At 33.2% G+C, this 21,157-nt stretch overlaps 2 protein-coding genes across 2 annotated transcripts; one reads left to right on the top strand and one right to left on the bottom strand.

Annotated features, from left to right (window-relative positions):
• Window positions 1-47: 47 nt before the first annotated feature.
• LOC103493293 (22.0 kDa class IV heat shock protein-like) lies at window positions 48-1,152 on the top strand. The gene has a single exon (XM_008453983.3). The coding sequence runs from the start codon at window positions 404-406 to the stop codon at window positions 983-985; it is 582 nt and encodes a 193-aa protein (XP_008452205.1). The 5' UTR covers window positions 48-403; the 3' UTR covers window positions 986-1,152.
• Window positions 1,153-15,372: 14,220 nt separating this feature from the next.
• LOC127149707 (uncharacterized) lies at window positions 15,373-16,208 on the bottom strand. The gene is made up of 2 exons (XM_051085570.1): window positions 15,967-16,208; window positions 15,373-15,667 (listed from the first exon to the last, which is right to left on the bottom strand). Exons 1-2 carry the CDS (start codon window positions 16,206-16,208, stop codon window positions 15,373-15,375), a joined length of 537 nt encoding a protein of 178 aa, XP_050941527.1.
• Between the last annotated feature and the right edge of the window lie 4,949 nt (window positions 16,209-21,157).

Here is a 21,157-nt window from a genome sequence, read left to right as displayed (position 1 = left end):
AAAGTAATTTTAAGTATTTTGGAGCAAAACACACCAAAGAAGTAATTTAATAAAATGTCAATTCCTAAGTACTTTTTGTAGAAACCCCACAGTATGTAGAACTAGTAGGGTGACCCTGAGACCATCCAACATCTTGATGAGTCTCGAACATTCCAACTAAATTATCCTTTTTCCAAAGTAAAATACATATAAATTTAAAAAGGAAAAAGAAAAATCTCCAAATTACAAGAACCATCTACAAACTTCCAATCAAAATAATAATTCCAAATACCATTTCTCTTTTGCCCTTCTCTATATAATCCCATCAACCAACCTCCCTTATATTTCCAAAAAAATTGTCTTAAAACACCAACTTAGCCTACAACAAATCAACCTTCATTTTCCTACAAATCCAAACTCTCAAATGGGCAACCAAATTCCAGCCATCCTCTGCCTCCTCACGGTGGCGTTCATGGCAGCGCAGCACACTGAGAGCTTCATGCCGTACACTGGAGCGCCGTGGGGCACGGTGGTGCCGTCCGACGATCCATTTAGAATTCTTGAACAAATGCCTCTAACAGTCCCAACGGGAATGGAAACTATGGCGTTGGCACAAGTGGATTGGAAAGAGACACCATTTGAGCACAAGATCTTGATAGACATTCCAGGGATGAAGAAGGAAGATGTGAAAGTGGAGTTGGAGGAGAACAGAGTATTAAGGATCAGCGGCGAACGGAAGGCGGAGACGGAGGCGGCGATGGTGACTGAGGAAGGAGAGAAGTGGCACAGAGCAGAGAGGGTAAATGGGAAATTTTGGAGGCAATTTAGGATACCTGGAAATGCAGATTTGGATGGAATTAAGGCAAGTCTTGAAGATGGGGTGCTCATAATCAGAGTGCCTAAATTAGTGGAAGAGAGAAGGAAGCAGCCTAAGATTATAAGTGTTGTGGGGGAAAGGCCTTCTGTTGGAGAAACTGATATCAAAGTCGCTAAAGATGAGATGTGATGATATAAGAAAGATCATACCAAAATGGTTGAAATTATGTATGGTGTGTTGCAAAAGGGTGCTTTGCTGAATCTAATGTATGAAATGTACCGAGTTTTGTGTTGTGAAGATGTGAGATTTGTAATTAATCAAGTATTTTAGAGTGAACTCTGTGGTTTTGTTGTTCAGTTTCGAGTTTAAAATGCCATCATGAACTTTTCTTTTTTTTCTTTTGTTGAAAATGGCTAAAATTAACCAATTGTTGTCATTCATCTACAATCTGTTACACACACACACAGATCTTTAGAAGTTACATTGAGACAAAAGAATCCATTCAAATTGGTCTTGTACAAAGTTAGGAAACTCTCCTAACCAACCTAGCTTTTATCGGTATTTGTCGTGATTGACAAAACCTTGAAAAATTTCGGACAGTATTAGTTAGCATGGAGGTTCTTTTTAGTTCTTTCGAATATATATTATCTTTCTAAATCTTATATCGTATGTTAAGTAAAATTTAAGTTTTTTCCTAATTTAATTATCTATGTCGATCATTTGCACAATTTCTCAGATCTTTATCTTAATTGATGTGTTCTATAACTATATAAATTTTCAAATGAATTTACAGAGATTTGCAATTGAAAAGATTACGGTGATCTCGTCCAAAGTCAAATTGAATCAAGAAATTTCAAAATCGAGATCCGTATAAGTTTCTTTTTTCGGTTATCTATACTGTTTACTAATTATTTTAATTTTAATTATTTGATAGGATAGTTTTTAAATTTTGAAGAAGATGAAAAGAATTAGTTAATATTTAGAAAGATGACATGAATTTGGGTACTCGTGTTAGGGAGATTTATTCCATATATAGCCAAAAAGAATGGATAGTTTTAGATAAAGAGTTTAAAAAATTAATTTTTATATAAAATCTCAATTTCGACCTCAGGCAGAAAATACTTTTTAAAAAGGATGTTATTTTGATAACATGAAAATTTTAACAGGTAGGTTTGGATAATTTTGTTATGGTCAACAAAGAAAAGAAATAAATCAATGGTTAATTTTCCCAAATTATCTAGCTAATCCAAAAATCCAGCTTCTAAAGAAAAATGTAGACGATTTTGGTCTTGAAAACCATTTCACACTCTTTGCTCTTCGGAATTCCTCTATGAACAACATTGATCATCCAATAAATTTCTAATTATAGTTGAATGCTATTTTATACCCATATTATATGTTATTATGTTTATTTAGATAGGACATAGTTTGCTCCAACATATCTTTATGTTGATATCATTGATGTTAACGTGTACAACTCATACATAGCATAACTTCCAATTGCCTAATATTACTAACTTTATTTATTACTATTCAATTTGATCAATAATCATGAAGTGGGCTTTTTTAAAAAATATAAAAAAGCGACAAAATATTTATATTCTATAGGACAATTTCGTAATATATTTGCGACCGTTTAGATTTAATTATCGTTTGATAAACGATCGTTTAGATATAGCTACAATTATACGCCATTGTTTAAATATGACTACAATTTATACGCGATCGTTTAGATATGACTACAATTTATCTTTTCAATTCCTTTAATTTTGTTAGATCGTTTAATTTGGTTACATTTAAAATTGGTTATTGTTTAGATTTGGGGACCCAAATCTAAATGACTTTTTTTTTCAAAATTGTACACGATTTTTTTAATTCGAACACAATCGTTTAGATTTCTTTACATGATTGTTTACTTTTTTTTTTACACGATCGTTTTTTTTTTCAATTCTTTATACACAATCTTTCATTTTTTTACACAATCGTTTACTTTTTTTTTTTTTTAAAATGATTGTTTACATTTGGCTACTCCAATCATTTCTTTCAACATTCTTTATACACACTCTTTTATTTTTTTACACGATCGTTGACTTTTTTACACGACCGTTACATTTGGCTACTTCAATCTAAATGATTTTTTTCAAGATTCTTTGTACACGATCTTTTAGATTTTGCTATTTTTTGTACACGACGTAAAAAAAAGAAAAACAAGAAAGACGATGGAAAGGAATCGCAGCGAAAAAAAGAAAAGAAAAAGTAGAAAGACGATGAAAAGGTGAAAAAAAAAAGGAAAAGAAGAAAAACGACGTAAATAAAGAATTGAAAAATAAGAAAGATGATGGAAAAAAATTGCAGAAAAAAATAGGAAAGAAGAAAGACGAAATCGCAGGAAGGAGATGACGAAAGAAATAGCAGGAGAAAGACGAATCGCAAAATAAAGATGGAAAGGCAAACCTGAAATATTTAAAAAATGGTTAACCTTATGGATTTTGTGATACGGGCCGTAAATAGTTTGGTGTTTTGTTACATTTATGTAAGTTCCTTTATTATATGTACTATTTTATGAATATGCAAAAGGGCACTTAAGTCAGTTTGGGATATATTATTCAAGTCCATTGTATGGAAATAAGACTAGCACTATGTGCAATTTCTGTCACGTGATCAAAATTAGTAGTATCATGAGATTTAATAAATTTTATCCCATAAAGGATGACCTTACCTCATTGTTTTGCTAGAGGTAAAATAAGACATATTAATAAATGCAATGAAAACGAAAACGAAAAAGACAAAAATAAAAAATAAAAAATAAATATATATTTTTTTAAAGAACCCAAGAAAATGAAAGAAATATATAGAAGGATTTGAAGTCTAATCTAAAAGGTTATATAGAAGATGATAATAAAAAAAATAATGTAACGATGTATATTCATGGTATTTAGAAATTAAGAAAAGAATATCGTTAAGTTATGTGTGTAACTCAAAAAAGACGGAACAGAATTAAGGAGGATGATCTTCAATAGAGTAGACTAGAGTGAGGTCAAGGTCCAAGCCCTAATTTCAGAGGTCAAGTAGCATGAAAGAGCTCGAGTCAAGAGCATCTTCATTTCTATATAATATAAAATGGTGGTCGTAAGAATCCACAGTGGATCATGTCCTTCAAGTCGCACGTTGCTTTCTACCACATCATTTTAAATGAAGTTTTACCATAACCTCTAATGTAATGCCCTAAAGTAAGTAATTTTAATTTTCATTATCTTAAGTTTAATTTTGACCTTATTGAAATTATTTGATCTTGGTGGAATTAGAATTAATTAGATATTGTTGAAAAAATATTTAATTAATTATTTTAAATTTGAAATTTTTTGTGAAAGGATTTGATTTAAGTGAATTGTGATTGGTGGATTTATATTTGGTGAAATTGGGGGAATTATAATTAATTATATATATGTGTTTATAGAATTAATTAAATTGTGAAAAGGATGATAATAATTATATTATTGTGAATAATATAATTATTTGAGAAAAGAAATCCATTGGAATACTTAACTAATTTCAAGAACTTGCAAAACTCAACTTGCTCGCGGCTAGTAAACTTGTAGTCCCTGTGTGGCTTGACTAATCAGTTACCAACTTCTATAAGGTGTAAATCCTTTCTTATCTTTAGATCTTGTAGGTCCAACCGAGCATTCGTGGTATCCTTGGTTTTTCCTTCAATATTCAACAACGTACAAACCAAATTGTCACAAACATTCTTCTCAATGTGCATTACGTCAAATTTGTGATGTAACAATAGTCTCGACTAGTGAGGAAGTTAAAAAAAAAAACTTCTCTTTGTCTAATTAAGAGCTCTCTTTCTTTTCTTATCCTTTACAAGGATATTTACTCATAACTAGAAATTCTAACCGATTTAGTTGTTTTAAGATTTCATGCTCATTCATCACCACTAGGGGAGTCCTACGCTCTATCTTTCCGTTGTGTAACCTACTTTTATGCCATATGTGGTTCTCTAGAAGATAGCGTCAATATCCCATGAAGGATATTCTACCTCATATCTCGAACGACAATCTATCACCCTTGCATATAGAACATACATGATACCCCTTTGTACTCACCCCTGGTAGATCACCATACGCCAGAAGGTTAATAATCGTCCATAACAAGGCTACATATAGCTGAAAGAACTGACTTGTAAGAGAGTCATATGTACGCACCCCAAAATTCCATAACTCTTTATGTTCCTCAATCAATGGTTGGAGATACACATTGATTTTCCTACCAAGAGATCTAAGACTCGGTATGAGCAGTGACATGAAGGAATTTGTCTCTTCATGCATTTCTATGGTTGCAAATTGTAAGAAAGTAACACAATAGGCGACATACTGTATGAGGTAATCATATGACAAATGGATTAAACCAATCTAAGGCTAACCTCAAATGCACGTTTTCCGTGGATCAAAAGCAAAATCAAGAAATTCACTATCAAAGTGCTTTCATCCCTCTGCATCAGCTGGATGTATCAACACATCATCTGTTTCAACACGTTTATCCTTATGTTATCTCATGTCAGCAGACCCTTCCTGCGAGACAAACAAGCACTGTAATCTTATACCAAAGGAAAGGACGTAATTATGTAGAATTTTTTTCCCTCTGTTATGATTAACCTTGTACCATGTCTCGCCACATGTAGGACAATGTTGCAAATTGAAATTCTTTCCAGTACAATACATAGTCATACTTGCACACGTGAATAGTCTTGTATCCCAAGCCCAAGTCATGAAGTTTTCGTTTGACTTTATAAAATGAACTAGGGATAGTACTACTACACATTGGAAACACTACTTTTAAGAGTTCTAATAACATGTCGAAGGACTTGTTACTCCAACCGTTTAGAATCTTCATGTGCATCAACCTAACCAAAAAATTCACAGAGAAAAATTCAGAACAACCGGGGTACAACTCATTATGTGCTTCATTCAATAAGTCATGAATTATGTTTGTTGTATCTTCATCTATATCTATCCCAATATTCCTCGGCATTTCTTCCTCCAAACAACTTTCCTTTATTTCCTCTTCCTGTTCAATCGGGGCTTATAAATCATTTAGCATACCAAACATATCATCTTCTTCATGAAAGTGACTACTACTAGTTCCTTCACCAAAAGGGTTACTACTAGTTCCTTCATCAAAGTATTTTATACCTCTAAAGCTAACTGTCTCTCCATGATACACTCATTTTATGTAATAAGAGGATATTCCAATAGTCAGTAGATGTTGTTCCACACTCTATAATGAGTTCCAATTTGAGTTCATACATCTCTTGCATTGACACCTTATTCGTCTGAAGGCATCAATGTGAAACTTGACAACTTCTAAAAATTGGACCACTCCCTCTTTATACTCAAGGAAAAACTTATTCCTGAGTTTCATCAAACCCTTGTCCATCGTTAAAGTCATTAAAACACAAATAGGTTTGACTGGAAGTATATTCCTCCTCTCATTGTAAGCCCTTATTTCTTTCTCATTTTATTTGTTTTAGTATTTTATAAGTTGTGAAAAACAAGTTTGAATCTAATTTGAAGTTCTCTAAAGGTTAAGTCTTTATGATGAGAAAATTTTAGAATAATTTTTATTTGGGTGATGACAAAGCAATTTTATTAAGTGTTGGAAAAATTATGAAAATGATAAATTTGAGGTTTAGTTTTAATTTGGGGGAAATATGATGAGTCCTTCACCTTCACATTTTTTTCCATCTAACCCTTAGATTAGTCATCACCAACCACTACGTCTTCATCACGATTTCTCTACCTCTTCATCGCTGCATGCCAACAACCATTATGACTAAACGTCGAACAACCAAATGCACGATTACCAGCTGTAGCCGATCGTCGTCAGTTGCGTTCAATGAAGCCGTCGTAAGTTGTTTGGGTTTTAGATCTATAGCCGAGCTGAGTTCACTCAAGGTCACCACAACACTCCTCACCTACAACTCCTCACATCGCTAGCTTGTTGGGTCTGTTCTTGTGGATAGATTTGATGCTCTTCGATGAGTTTTGTGGGTTTTTCTTGAAGATTTATACTACCCATTAAGTTTTAGCTTTGTTCGTATCCATTCTTCATTCAGATCCACCACTTAGAGTAAGATTCTTATGGTTCGAGGTTGTCTTTTTGGGTGATTTTAATACGCATTAAGTTTAGACTTGAGTTTAACATTACCCATTACTTTTCGATGCTAGATTTGAGTTTTAGAAGAATTTGAGCCGCTGTCCAGCCATTCGAAAGGTTGAAATTAGGCGTTTTAACACAACATGGATAAGATTCTAAGCTTTATGGAGTGTGCCTTAAGTATCCATCTAATTTTGGTGATAATATTGAATAACCCATGGTGTTGGATGATAGATTTTGAAGTTTGATGGTAGTTATGGTATTGTTCATTGAAGTTTAGATTACTTTGTTAAGTTCTTGGAAAGTTTGGAGTAATTTCGGTGAGTTTTCGTAGAGTTCTTGAATGCCCATTAAGTTTAAGTGTTAAAATTGAATTACCCATGATACTCGAGTCCTAGAGTTGAATGTTAAGAGTTGAAAATGGACTTTCCATTAACTTTAGAGTTTTCGTATGTATTACTTCAATAAGCTTTGAAACATAAAATGGTTTAGGTACTAAATTTGAATTTAGAAAGCCGTTAATGTGCGTTCATGGAGGTTTTGGTATCAATAAGGTTTTAGGTAAATTTAATGAGTTCTCTTATAGTTCTTGAATACCCATTTAGTTTTAACGTAAGCTTGATTTTACCCATATTGGTTTGTGTGAGGAATTGAAGATTAGAGAGCTTGAAAGCATTGATTAACACATTTAAGGTTATTTTAGATAAGTTTGTGTAAGTTTCTAAGTTGTTGAGTCGTTAGATTGATATTTTGAATTGTAATGGATCTAAATCTTCAAGGTATGGATATTGGGTACAAGAGCATATTGAAACTAAAGACCCAATGAGTTTAACTTAAGTTTGGACATCAATTTTACTAAATATCTAACTATGAGGTTTAAAGGTTTGAAAGTGGATTTTTAGTCTAGTTTAAGGAGATTTGAGAATGTAAGACTCTAGAAATGTAAAATAGCTTGAACGGTCATAATGAAGTGTTTTTAGAGATTATTGTGTTGTCTTGCGAAGTGAAGATAATTGAGAGACCTTAATCTATGTTTCAAGCCAAATTGAAATGGGGAAAGTATATAATTCCGAGGGATCGAGTCATAGATAGTGAGTGACTTATTTTCAAGTATTTTCATTATTAATCTAGTATAATTGTTTCTAGTATGAAAATTTCGAGTATGATTGTTTTATGAATTATGTGTTAGAAAGGTTTTCAAATATGATTTTTGGTTTTTCATGAACTCTTGTATTTCGGGACTGTGGTTGAATCCAAACTTACTAAGCAAGTTTTAGATGGCAACTGGTTTCTAAAATATTCATCGATTTATAACTAGACTTGAAGGAGTTCTAAAAGTATGTAGTGATGGCTAAGGATCGAAAATGATTCGAAAATGTGTTTCTAACCATGTTTGGCTTTTAAACATGAAATATGTGATTTTGAATGTTGGTGATTACCCTAAAAGCTACATGATTTGTTTTTGTTCTACTACCTATGGTTGTCAGGGGATTCCAAGGCTGAAAGTGGCCGTGACGGGAGATTCGGAAACCTGAGCCAAGGTGAGGACATGAATAGAGGATATGATTTTGGCTTTAGGCCTAGTATAACCTAAGTATGCGTGAGCTTCGTTTGGCCGCGTGTGTCCTTGTGGATATGGATCACGTGTGAGCTATTTCGGATCGTGTATTTAGTATACAATCATGGTTAGATTGGATGGAGGTTGTTACCGTGGTAGGTGCTAAGTATGCGTGAGTTAGGTTTGGCCGCATGATTCCTCGATCATGTGCGAACTATTATTGGCCGTATATTTAGGCGCTTTGGATAGTTCGATTGGATACGGGTTTGTTGGCTTGACTTGTGATTTATGTTATTATGTGATGATGACGTTTTAATTATTATTTCATTATCGAGGCATAGCTACATATTTTTTTATAATATGTTGTACGAGTTTTTGCTTCTAAAAACTTGGCACTCATTGAGTTTTAGCTCACATTTTCAATGTTTTCTCCCCCAGATAATGGTCAAGGACCAAGCCATCATTGAGCTCCCCATCATTGATTTTATATTTTCATTATTTTTGTATGTTTTATATTTGATTTTGTATTGTATAATGGGGTGGTTAGAAGTAGTAAGGGTCACACCAAAGTCACACGTGTTTTGAGACCCTTTTAGACTATAACTATTTCATCACTAGTATCTAGTTTGCATATGAGCTCTACTTGAAACTCTAGAATAGTTTGGATGAGTGTGTCGTGAGACATACTTGATGTGATTTGAGTTTGAAGATTGCATATATATATATATAAACGAAAATCTCTCCCTTTTCAGGTTCGGCTTACTCATATTTTAGGGGAGATGCTGCCGAAATGTTTATAGAACTTTATGAAAAGTGTTTTATTAATCTTACAATTGAAAAGGAATGTTTGTTAAGAGTAGATTCACTCCACGATTTAGGTTAGAGGGGAAAACCTAGAATGGGGTATGACACATCCTAAACTTAATTACTCCCCTGAATATACAATCTCCTAAAATTTTCACTAAAACTAACTTCAGACTACAAAGGCTTCCATAACTTAAGGATAGCCACCACAAACAACTTCAATCTTTGCATCCTATCCACCTCTTCAAACAACGCTACCTTACAAGCTATCTTACTACCACATCTTCAAACCCTCAGAAATACAAACAAATTCAAAACAAAAAAGGCTACCATAACTGTAGAATATAATCATCCCAAATAAACAACAAAGTTATTCAAAACTACTAACAAATAAACAACTAGAATTGAACTAAATGGTACCATAACTGTGGGATAGCCAAAAAGAATCTTAACACAAATTACAGAATTTTTAAAACAGTAATAACCCTTGCCCCCCTCAAAATTTCATCATTAACCCCCCTCTAGTTCTCAACCCATCTCCTTCAAATATTCAACTAAACTTACCCCACCTCTTTGAAAAGTTCAATTCACCAATCCCCCCTTCAAAATTCCAATTCAACCCCCCTCTAATTCTGAACCCATTCCATTCCATTTAATTAATTCTAAAGCCCCTTCCCTCTCAACTTTTTAAATTTTCAACTCAAAATTTAAATTCCCCAACCCAATTTCACAAATAACCCCCCTCCCCCTCAAATTTTCAACCCACATTCCAAAACTAACTCAATATCCTAAAACTAATTTAATATTCTATCTTAAACTAACTTCAAAAAACAAAACTATAAACTAACTAACCTAAACTAATTTCTAACCTAAACTAACTTCAAAACTAACAAGAAATTGCATTAAACTTACCAGAAACAGAAGAATAGCAACGCGGTGGCAGCGACAGATGGCAACGAAGGGAAGCTTGGGCACGATGATAAAGTTTTTGGAGTTCTCCTTCTTCTCTTCTCATCTTTCTTTCATTTCAGTTCTATCTTTTAAAGAACTAAAACGAAATATATAGGGGAACTCCCGATGCACCACAATGACGCCGGGAGTTCTGCCTAGTATCATACGCATTAGTGAATTGTCGGGAATAGTTTAAAACATTTCCAACGAATCACTACTTGCATCGGGAACAAGTATAATCGTTCCTAATGCCATGCATGGGCCATTGGAAATCATGCTTTGATATAATTAATGTTTGAGTTTTCTCTGATGCCCCATGCACGTCGTCAAAAACTATGTTATCCATTTTTGACACCGAACGAGAACCATCAGAAATAGGTATAACCATTTCCGACGTCATGCATGGACCGTCGGGAATCATGCTCTGACATAATTAATATTCAAGTTTTTCCCAACACTCCATGCAAGACGTCGGGAAATAGGTTACCCATTTCCTACACTAGACAAGAATCATCAGGAATCGATTTCACCATTTTCGATGCCATGCATGGGCTGTCGGGATATGTTATATATTTATTTTTATTGTGAACTATTTCTGACCTCCTAAACCCAGACGTCGAAAATGGCTTCTTGTTTCTCGATGCCCTTCGTGAAACGTCAAGACAAGGTAATATTAAAATAATATTTTTGCCTTGTCTCAACATATGCAAAACGACGTCAGGAACAGGCATGACGCCATTTTATATGTCAGGAACCCCCAAATTTATGGACCATCATTTTATGCATCGGCAACCCCCAGACATCGCAAGCTTTAAGGTTTAGAAGAATTCTCTTTGCTACTTTCAAATGAGTAGTTGTAGGAGATTCCGTAAATTGACTCACTAATCCAATGCTAAAAAGAATATCAGGTTGTGTTCAAGTCAAATATCTCAAACTCCCAACCAAACTTTGAAATATGAAGGATCAACATCTCCTTTTTCATATTTGGACAATTTGGTCACAGTTTCAATCAGCGTTGCGATAAGCTTAAAATTGATCATATTGAACTTCTCTAGAATTTCTCTAGTATATCGTTCTTGAGAGATGAAAATACCTTCCTCTAACTGCTTCACCTCAATGCCAAGATAATATGACATTAGTCCTATATGTCATTTCAAATTCTTGGGTAATCGCTTTCTTGAGATATTCAAACACACTTGCACAATTTCATGTAAAAATTAAGACATCCACGTACAAACAAACCACCAACATATCTCCATAACCATTAGTCTATTAAAGAATGTTCATAAAGGCACCTAAAATACCCATTATTAAGTAAATATTTGTTGATTATGCTATTCCACATTCTTGGTGGTTGTTTCAATCCGTATAATGCCTTCTTCAATTTTAGAACTTTATCCTTTTAGCCTTGCACATAATAATCTAGAGGTTGTTCTAAGTAGACTTGTTCTTCTAGATATCCATTCAAAAATGTTTATTTGATATACATTTGATAGATCTTCCAATTATTTTGAGCAGTAAGCGCAATTAACACCTGATTGGTTTTCAAACGAGCAATTGGAGTAAATACTTCATCGTAATCAATGCCCATTTTTTAGAATAACATTTTGCAACTAATCTTGCTTTGTATCTTTCCACTTCTCCCTTTTCATTTATTTTCATTTAAACACCCATTTGACACCTATTGCTTTCTTTCCATTTGAAAGAGTAGAAAGTCCCTACGTATCATTCTTTTTTATGGCTTTTATCTCTTCACCCGTAGCAGTTTTCCATTTGTCATTTTTTGAAGCTTCTTCAAAATTCAAAGGTTCACTATTACCAAATAGACAAAAGAAAGTAAAGTTATTAAAACTTTGACTTAACTCTTCAGTTTCATCATATATTTCTCGTAAACTTCTCATGCCATGAGGCCCTTCACTTGAACCTGCTGATGATGAAGGTGTGCTTTATTGTGGAGTGATTGGCGATGTTGGTGGCATTGATGGAGAAGCAATGTCACTAGGCTCGTCATGATCATCGGAAAAAAGAAAAATTTGTAGTCTTCTGATTCATTATTCCAATTCCCTGATGCTTCTTCATCAAACACAACATCTTTACTTATCATTGTCTTATTTGTAACAAGATTATAAAGCTTGTATCATAGCCAACAAAAACATACTTCTCACTTTTAGCATCAAGCTTACTATGCTTTTGATCAAGTATATGTGCATAAGCCATACATCCAAATACTCTCAAATGAGTAATGGGTAGTTTTCTTCCTGTCTATGATTGTTGAGGAGCTAGTTTTGTTCCATAAGCTTTTAGTAGGAGAACAATTTGACAAGTACACTACACATTCAACTTGTGCTTAAAATTCTTTTGGCATCTTCTTGTTCTTCAACATGCTTCGAGCCTTGTAAAGTATTGTATGGTTCTTCCTCTCAACAACACCATTTTGTTAAAGAGTAAATGGAACTGTCATAGGTTGTTGAATTCTATTTTTTGTGTAAAAAGCTTTAATTCATTTGAAGTGAATTCACCTCCTCTGTTTGATCTCAAAGCTTTTATGTAATAACCACTTTCTTTTTCAACAATGGCTTCAAATCTCTTGAACATGTCAAATACTTCTAATTTCTCCTTGACAAAGTAAACCCAAGTTTTTCGACTGAAATCATCAAATAATAATAAGAAATAATTATTATTACCGAAAGAACATGGTTTGATCGGTGCACAAAGATCAGTATGAACTAACTTTAGTGGTCTCCTTGCTTTCGAAGATGATTCTTGTGTAAAACTCTTCCTTGATTGTTTGCCGTAAAGACAACCTTCAACAAATTGATTTGGATGTTTGACATATGGAAACCTTTTCACCGTGTCCTTCTTAGCTAATAGTCTCAATCCATCAAAGTTCAAATAATGCCTAAATCTCAAGTGCCAAATCCAATTTGGATCTTTCAAACATGACATTAAACATTTAGCAACATTAGTTTGAATGTTTAGTAAAAACATTATGTTTTTTGTCATTTGCACTTTAGCAATCATATTGTCATGATTATCTATTATTAAAAGACTATAATCTTTCATCAAAATATTATAGCATTTATCTAAGAGTTGTCCCAAACTAAAAATGTTGTTCTTCATATTAGGCACATAATAAATATTAGAGATAAACTTGTGTTGGAATTTATGTCCTAAAACTCGTAGTTTGTAATCATATTCTATTCAATAAAGTCGTTATAGAAAATTTAATTACTATAATCTTAAATCCAATAAACTAAGGTTCTGAGGCTATTTTAAGAAACTTGAACTTTATGTAGAGACGTAAACATGGATCAAATTCAAGTATATAACCTAAATAGTTTATAGTAAATGAATAAAGGTTGATGTCTTATTTAGAGACACTATGGATGTTGTCTGCTTTGTAGTTATTACAAATAAGGTGATTCTGAATCGTTTATGTAGAGACATGAAAGTGGGAGCATCGAATGTAAAGAGTTTACATAAGACTGAACCATGAAATAGTCGCTTTTATGTTATAACGTTGTTTATTATTTGAAATTGACTATTTCGTTTTTTGATGACCTAGGTAACTTAATCTTAATCTTGAGCTAACTATAAACTCCTATTCGTACGAGATTATCCTTAGAACTGCATAAGTGAGGGAAGCTCATTAGCGTTTGCCCAATAAGTCTCCCATTTCAGGGGTAAGACCGGTGGATAGTCGGGAACATAGGGTGCAAGACAAAATTCACTACTACCTACTTTAGAGTTAGTAGATAGGTTGTAAACTTAAGAACTGAATCCAAATCTTAAACAAAGGGCCCCACCCTCTCATTGGCCCAACAGGAATTCAGTTTATAAGTTGGACCTTAAACCAATTATTCAACAGTGGATCAATACGACTTAAGGAGTAAGATGTAGTCTTCGGGCTAAAACAATATTTTAACCCAACCAAGCTTACGAACAACTTGTGAAGGATTAACTTACTGATCATGGTTATATCAGATGAACACAAATATATCTATAGTGAGCGAAGTGCAACTACGAAACTTTAGTGGAATAATACGTTAGTTAATGAATGTTGATTAACTTGGTCTAAAAGGGTTTAACCAGTTACTCTCGAATCGTTGGAGCCCATGATCTATAGGTTCATTATGTTCCCCTGCTAGCTCATAAGGAATTAACTTAGAACAGTATGATGGATTGATTCAAATTGTTTAAATTAGGAGAGGAGAGAGAAACTAACAAGTATGAGTCATATGGCCATCGGATTTCAGATGACAGATAGAGCTTTATGTTTAAATTGGATTTAAATATTAAATATATGGATGCAGATTCAGACTCGAAAGCTTGAAAATGATGGAAATAGTCAAAGTTGTAAAATGTCAAAATGTTGACTTTTAACTTTGAAAAGTAAAACTTTGACTGGTAATATATTCAAACATGATTTGAATCTTAAGAAAATGAATGTGGATTCATACTCAAGAGGTCGAAATTAGTCAAGGTCAAAATGATAAAAAGTCAAAATGTTGACTTTTGACTTGAAAAGTCGACTTTGACTAGAAAGATCAAATGATCATTTTGCCCCTTGACTAAAGTTAGTGAAAAAATACAACATTTTTTGGATAATCCCACTAACTTTTAGTGGGCTAAGTGAAAGCGTATGGTGATGACACCAAGCCCACTAAGAGAAAATGAAATGATGAATAAATCCACTAATGGTTAGTGGATCATGAAGTGTTGGACTTTGGTGATTCAATTACATGCAAATTTTGCATGTAATTTGTTTATAAAAGGGTTTTTTTTTTTCAAATTTTCAAAAACAAAATTCCATTTTTAATGTACTTAAAAAAATAAATCACCAAGTCCTTTTCCTATTTCTTCACCATTCATAAATTTCCATTATTCTCACTCTCAAATCCTTCTTCGTTCGGGTCCCACAACTCGATTCTTCGTTGAGTATAACGGATCAAATTTAGTGGTGGTCTGAGTTCGTATTTGGTGAAATTTCTAGAGATTCATAAACTACAAAAGTTATTACTTGAAAAAACCCTAGTTCATGTAGCTTTTTTCTATGCATGTTTACCTTAGCAATTAGGGTAATTTTTAGATCCATTTTTCTCTATACATGTCTTAATTCTTTCAACTCATGCTTTCCATTCTTCAAATTGATCAAAATTTTACCTTTTCTTTTTATTGAAATTTTTATGGCATCACCAAATACGATATCGCCACCAACATATTCATTAAGCTTCGTGAACATCAATTTACTTCCACACATGTGATTGCTTGCACCTCTATCAAGATACCATGCATTATTTTCACATGTTTCCACATCTTTGCATGCTAGAAGCAATGATGAATCACCACTTTCTTCATCTTTCTCAGTATAATTTGCATTTTCTTCAACTTTATTTCTGCATTTCCAAGAATAGTGGCAGAATTTATGACAATTATAACATTCAACCTGTCTTTTGTCATATCTCTTGTCATTATTTGAATTTTCTTCATTTGACCTCGAATAGTGTTTTCTTCAACACCTCTTGATGAATTTGAGTTTGAATTACTTTCATCAAATTTTCTTTGACCATAGTTTACTTGAACTCGATCTCTGAAATCACCACGTCCACGATTGCCACCACGTCCTCGACCTCGATTGCCTTTTTCTAGGCTATCTTCCTTGTCTTTTAATTGCAATTTTGACTAAAAAAGTTACTCAGTCATCCGCTTGTTCTTCTTAAGAAGCTTCTCTTCATGGGCTTGTAAAGAACCCATAAGTTGATCAATCAACATTGTATTCAAATCATTTGATTCTTCAATGGCTACAACGATGAAATTGAATTTTTCATCCAATGAAGGAAGTATCTTTTCACTTATTGTCTCACCATATCTTTTCATTTCATTTACTATTGCTAGCAATCTTGAAGTATAATCTGAAACTGATTCAGACTCCTTCATATGCAGGATTTATAATCACCTCTCATTTTTTTAAGGTGAACCTTCTTGACTCGATTTACTCCTTTATTCGTATTCTCCAAAATTTTTCATTTTTAATGTGCAGTAGTTGCTCTAGAAATTTTCTCAAAATTTGAATCATCAATGACTTGATGAATGATGGTGAGAGCCTTTTGATCTTTTTTCCTTGTATTTTGTAAAGTTTCTCGTTGAGCTTGATTCAAAGCTGCATCACTTTTGGGTTCTTCATAACCATTATTAACAATGTCCCACACATCTTGTGAACCAAGTAGAGCTTTCATTAATTCGAATACACCAACTACTATAATTTTCTTTCGTAAGTCGAGGTACTTGGAAGGGAACTAATTGTGGTTTGTCATTTTCATAAACAATTTTTTAAACTCCAAACTTAAGCTTTGATACCACTTTGTTGGAAGCGTGTGATGAACACCCCAAATAAATAATCACCAAATAGAATATTTGAGAGGAAATAAAAACAACTTATTGGAAGACTTTAATTCTTTTTTTGTGTATTCTACTTCACACATGGATAATTTAGATTACAACATTTCAATCCTATTTATAGGATTGTCATAAGCATTACTCATACCACAATTAAACACAACAATTTAAATTCTTACTCCTAATTAAAATGTGAAACTCTTACTAAATTAATTTTTAACATTTAAACTTACATCCTTTCGTTTTTCAACTGTCATAAATCGATTCACATATAACTTATAACATGTTTAATTTTCAACAATAATATTGTTTGAATTTTGCACATAAATTATAGGGAAACTTACATAAATATAACAAAACTGTAAAAAAACTGTAAACTATCTACGGTGCGTGTAACAAAGCCCATAAAATTAGCCATTTTTTTAATTATTCCAGGTTTGCCCTTCCATCTTTCTTTTCTTCCTCGCAATTTGTCTTTCTCCTGTTATTTTGTCTTCTCCGTCTTCCCCTATTTCTTCTTTCCTCTTTTTCTTTTCTGTGATTTCTTTCCATCATCTTTCTTATTTTTGAATTCTTTATTTATGTTTTTTAATCTTTACATCGTTTTTCTTCTTTTCCTCTTCGTTTTTTTTCGCTTCAATTTCTTTCCATCGTCTTTCTACTTTTTCTCTTCCTTTTTTCGCTGCGATTTCTTTCCATCGTCTTTTTTTTTTCTTTTTTTTACATGTTTACATTTGGTTAACAAAATCTAAATGACTATGTATAAGACTGTGTACAACAAAATAGCAAAATCTAAAAGATCGTGTATAAAGAATCTTGAAAAAAAATCATTTAGATTGAAGTAGCCAAATGTAAACAATTGTGCAAAAAAAATAAAAGATTGTGTATAAAGAATCTTAAAAAAAGATCATTTAGATTGGAGTAGCCAAATGTAAACGATCGTTTAAAAAAGTAAGCGATCGTGTAAAAAAATAAAAGATCGTGTATACAAAATTTTGAAAAAAAATCATTTGGATTGGAGTAGCCAAATGTAAACGATCGTGTAAAAAAAAGTAAACGATCGTGTAAATAAATCTAAACGATCGTATAAAGAAATCTAAACGATCATGAACAAAAGTATTAAAAAAATCGTGTACCAAATTTAAAAAAAAAATCATTTAGATTTGGGTCCAAAAATATGGAGTAGCCAAATCTAAACGATCGTGTAACAAAATTAAAAGATAAATTGTAGCCATATCTAAACGATGGCGTTGTAGCCATATTTAAACTAAACGATTGCGTATAAATTATAGTCATATCTAAACGATCGCGTATAAATTATAGCCATATCTAAATAATCGCGTATTAAACAATAACCAAATCTAAACGATCACAAATATATTACGCGCGCGTTATTTACGTGGTTGACGGGGCATTTTTGGTATTTTACACGGTGGGCCTCTGAGCTTTTTCTGTTTTTTGAATTGTTCTAAATATTTTGTCGTTTTTTTATATTTTTGAGAAGACCCTTAAATTATAATTCAAACGACTTCTCATGTTGCAGGTAAGGGTATTGAACCACCTACACCGGACGAAAGTTATTCAATAAGCAAGATTAAATTTCTTTTTCACTCTTTTCTAACTCAACTTGTCATTTAACAATGTATGATTAGTATAATTTTGTTTTGAAATAATTCACCTTTAATAATTGAATTTTCAATTATTTAAAAAAGCTGAGAATAGATAGCTCTTGAAAAGATGTTATTCTCTCCACTTTATTTGTGCTCATTACATAATTTTATTGCTTTATTTTTTACTTTTGTAGGCTTGAGCATTAACGAAGTAGAACGAACCAGTAGAGCAGATTCAAGACTAAAGCATGTCCAAACGCGGAGCTCCAGAAGCATCAACCAAGTAGATGAGGAAAAAGTTATGAGTTTTCCCTTTAGAAGATTGCATCGGCCTCTTTTAGCGCTCTTTACGGTAGGTGCTTTTCACCGAAGTGCATCAAGACTCTCAACCTGACAGCTAGCAACCACCCCTATTCATCTGTTTAATTTATCCTCCATTTTATCCATCTTTTCATTCCCCATTTCTCTTTCTATCCATTCATTAGACATGAGTGGCTAGAGTAACATTATTCCAACTTGGAGATGGAATTTTAGGTCATGATTTCCTTTAAGGACTTGCTTATTTTGTTGGGAATTTTTACTATAAACTTCATTGAGTTTTGCGCTTATATACTTCACATTGAGCTATCATAATTGAGTCACTAGAAGAAATATGATCTTTGGTGTCGGTTGAAAAAAAATGAAAATGAATGTTTAATGTCGGTTTTTAAAATGCGGGTGTTTAATGTCGGTTTAAAACCGACATCAAAGAGGAAGGATTAATGTCGGTTTAAAACCGACATTAAAGCTACTTTTTTATTTTTTTTATTTTTATTCAATTAATATTTCCCTTTTACACTAGGGTTTTAATGCTTTTTCCTTTAACCCATTAGCAGCCGCCTCCATCCCTTCCCTCTATCCCTCTCGTCTCCCCTTCTTGCATCTAATCCTCGTCCATCTTTCATCTCCTCTTCTTCCCTTTCTTCAATCTCCACCGTCGCAAAGTTCCATCTCCCTTCTCTCCGCCTCTGATACCTCTCTCACATAATTCCATCAGACGATGTCGGCTATAACCTCAGGTGCATCTTACGTATGAGCACTAGCTAGCTATGGTGTTTTTTAGGAACATCAGCAACGTTTACCTAGTCGTCAACATTTAGATTCACCATCGTTCTCCCTTCGTTGGTTTTCGTGCAATCAACGCCTATCGCGCGAGCTTTCCCTCATCTCCCTCATTTGAAACTTAGTCTCTCTCATTTCTCTCATCTTCCTCGTCAGCTCTAACTCCTTTCATCGTCGACCATCGCAATCGTGTACTTCCATCGCCGACATTGCAACTGTGTATTTTCCTCTACCAGTCTGTGCAGTTATCAAAGTGGTATTTAGCTTGTTCTATTCGCAAGTCTTCACGATTCTTCTTGACATCAAAGTGGTGAGTTTTTTTGTGCTTTGTTTCCCTCTCAGATCTTATTCCCACATTTCTCACTTTTTTTCTCTTCGACCTTTGAACAAATCTTTCAAATCCAATCAAGTTTCTCTCACTGTTCTTTGACTTTCTCCCTTCTGACTAGAGCGTGATTAGGTTCATAAACCCATAGTCTGCGACTGTAGAGGATCGTTCTTGGTAGGTATATTCTGCTGGGATTTGCAAGGTTGTCTGACAGACTTCAAAATTTTTTTTTGTTGCTTGTGGAATTTAGATTTCAACTTGTGATGTGTGTGGAAAGATGAAGAAGATGCATACTTGAGTTATTAGTTTATGCTCATAAGGTGTTTGATGAAGTGTCTCTTAAAAGTCTCTTTTTCTTATGCATTGCGTGAGTGTTTTGTTTTGTTTTTTAATATTACTTTTGTGAATGTATGTTGTTCAAAAGATGGAAGTTTGGAATCTGATAGACTTCAAAATGTTTTTTTTTTGTTGCTGAATTTAGATTTCAAATATCGTATTTAGTTTTGGTCCCTCAGTTTGCTTTTTTAGGGATTCTTTTTCTCTTTTTTCGGTTTTGGGTTGATTGATTTTTTTTCTTGGATTTAGTTTTGGTTTTGCTATTGTTGACGAAACTAGTGATTATGTTATTGAAGTTAAAAGTTGATTCATGTCTGCTATGAAAGACAATTCCTTTTGCTTCTTTGGGTTTCTTTCAAGGAGGATTTGAGGTGGGTTTTCTTTTCTTTTCTTTTCTTTTTTTTCAGGGAGGAGTTGATTAAGTAATATCCTAATTCTGTATTGCTTTAAACTTCTACTTTTTCTTCACTTTGTTATAAAGGTCGTACATTTTGTGAACTCTGAGACAGAAGCAAATGAATTAGCCATACTTATAGCCCTGCTGGTACAGTGGTAATCTTGGTATGATTGCACTAAGAAATGCATACCAATTGGACTAACGGCTTTGAACACATAGAAGTACCCAATACTTCAAGTTTTTAGACCCAGAGCTTAATATCCAGTGTCATGGTTTGTTTGTTGCTTGTAGGTTGGAGATAGTTTTTAATCATGCTTTCTTTTCCTCATTGAATGATCGTAGTTGAGTATCAATTTTTTGTTCCTTTTTTCATTTCTTAGTAGTGTGAAAATTAAATTAATGAGATTAACTTTCATTAACAATTTTAACTTCAAACTTTTTTTTAATGCATTTCTCTCTAAAAGAAATGTAGTGTGAAAATTAATGGATTGGTCATCATCCTTTCTTTAACTCAAATTTCTCTGTACATAGCCATAATTATTTACTTGACCCAGTTTGACCCAGTAGTCATGAAATTAGTGTTCAAGCTTTGCTTAAAACCAGTTTGATTAAACTGTAGAAAAGTTGAAAAGAAGTGAAGAAGTGACTTGAGGTTTAATCTTGTAATTCTAAGACAGTAACCATTGGTTCATAGTTTCCTGTCATGTTAATTCGTTTT

The sequence above is a fragment of the Cucumis melo genome, chromosome 6 (genome assembly GCF_025177605.1).
Source record: "Cucumis melo cultivar AY chromosome 6, USDA_Cmelo_AY_1.0, whole genome shotgun sequence".
Classification (NCBI taxonomy): domain Eukaryota; kingdom Viridiplantae; phylum Streptophyta; class Magnoliopsida; order Cucurbitales; family Cucurbitaceae; genus Cucumis; species Cucumis melo.
This window is presented reverse-complemented; position numbering and strand designations above follow the sequence as displayed.

What these genes read in the sequence shown, in the direction of transcription:
- LOC103493293 (XM_008453983.3), top strand. Translation starts at nt 404, where the DNA reads ATGGGCAACCAAATTCCAGCCATCCTCTGCCTCCTCACGGTGGCGTTC.
- LOC127149707 (XM_051085570.1), bottom strand. Translation starts at nt 16,208, where the DNA reads ATGAAGGAGTCTGAATCAGTTTCAGATTATACTTCAAGATTGCTAGCA. An exon ending in AAGAACAAGCGGATGACTGA is followed by an intron (nt 15,668 to 15,966) that starts GTAACTTTTTTA and finishes TTGGAAATGCAG; the next exon opens with AAATAAAGTTGAAGAAAATG.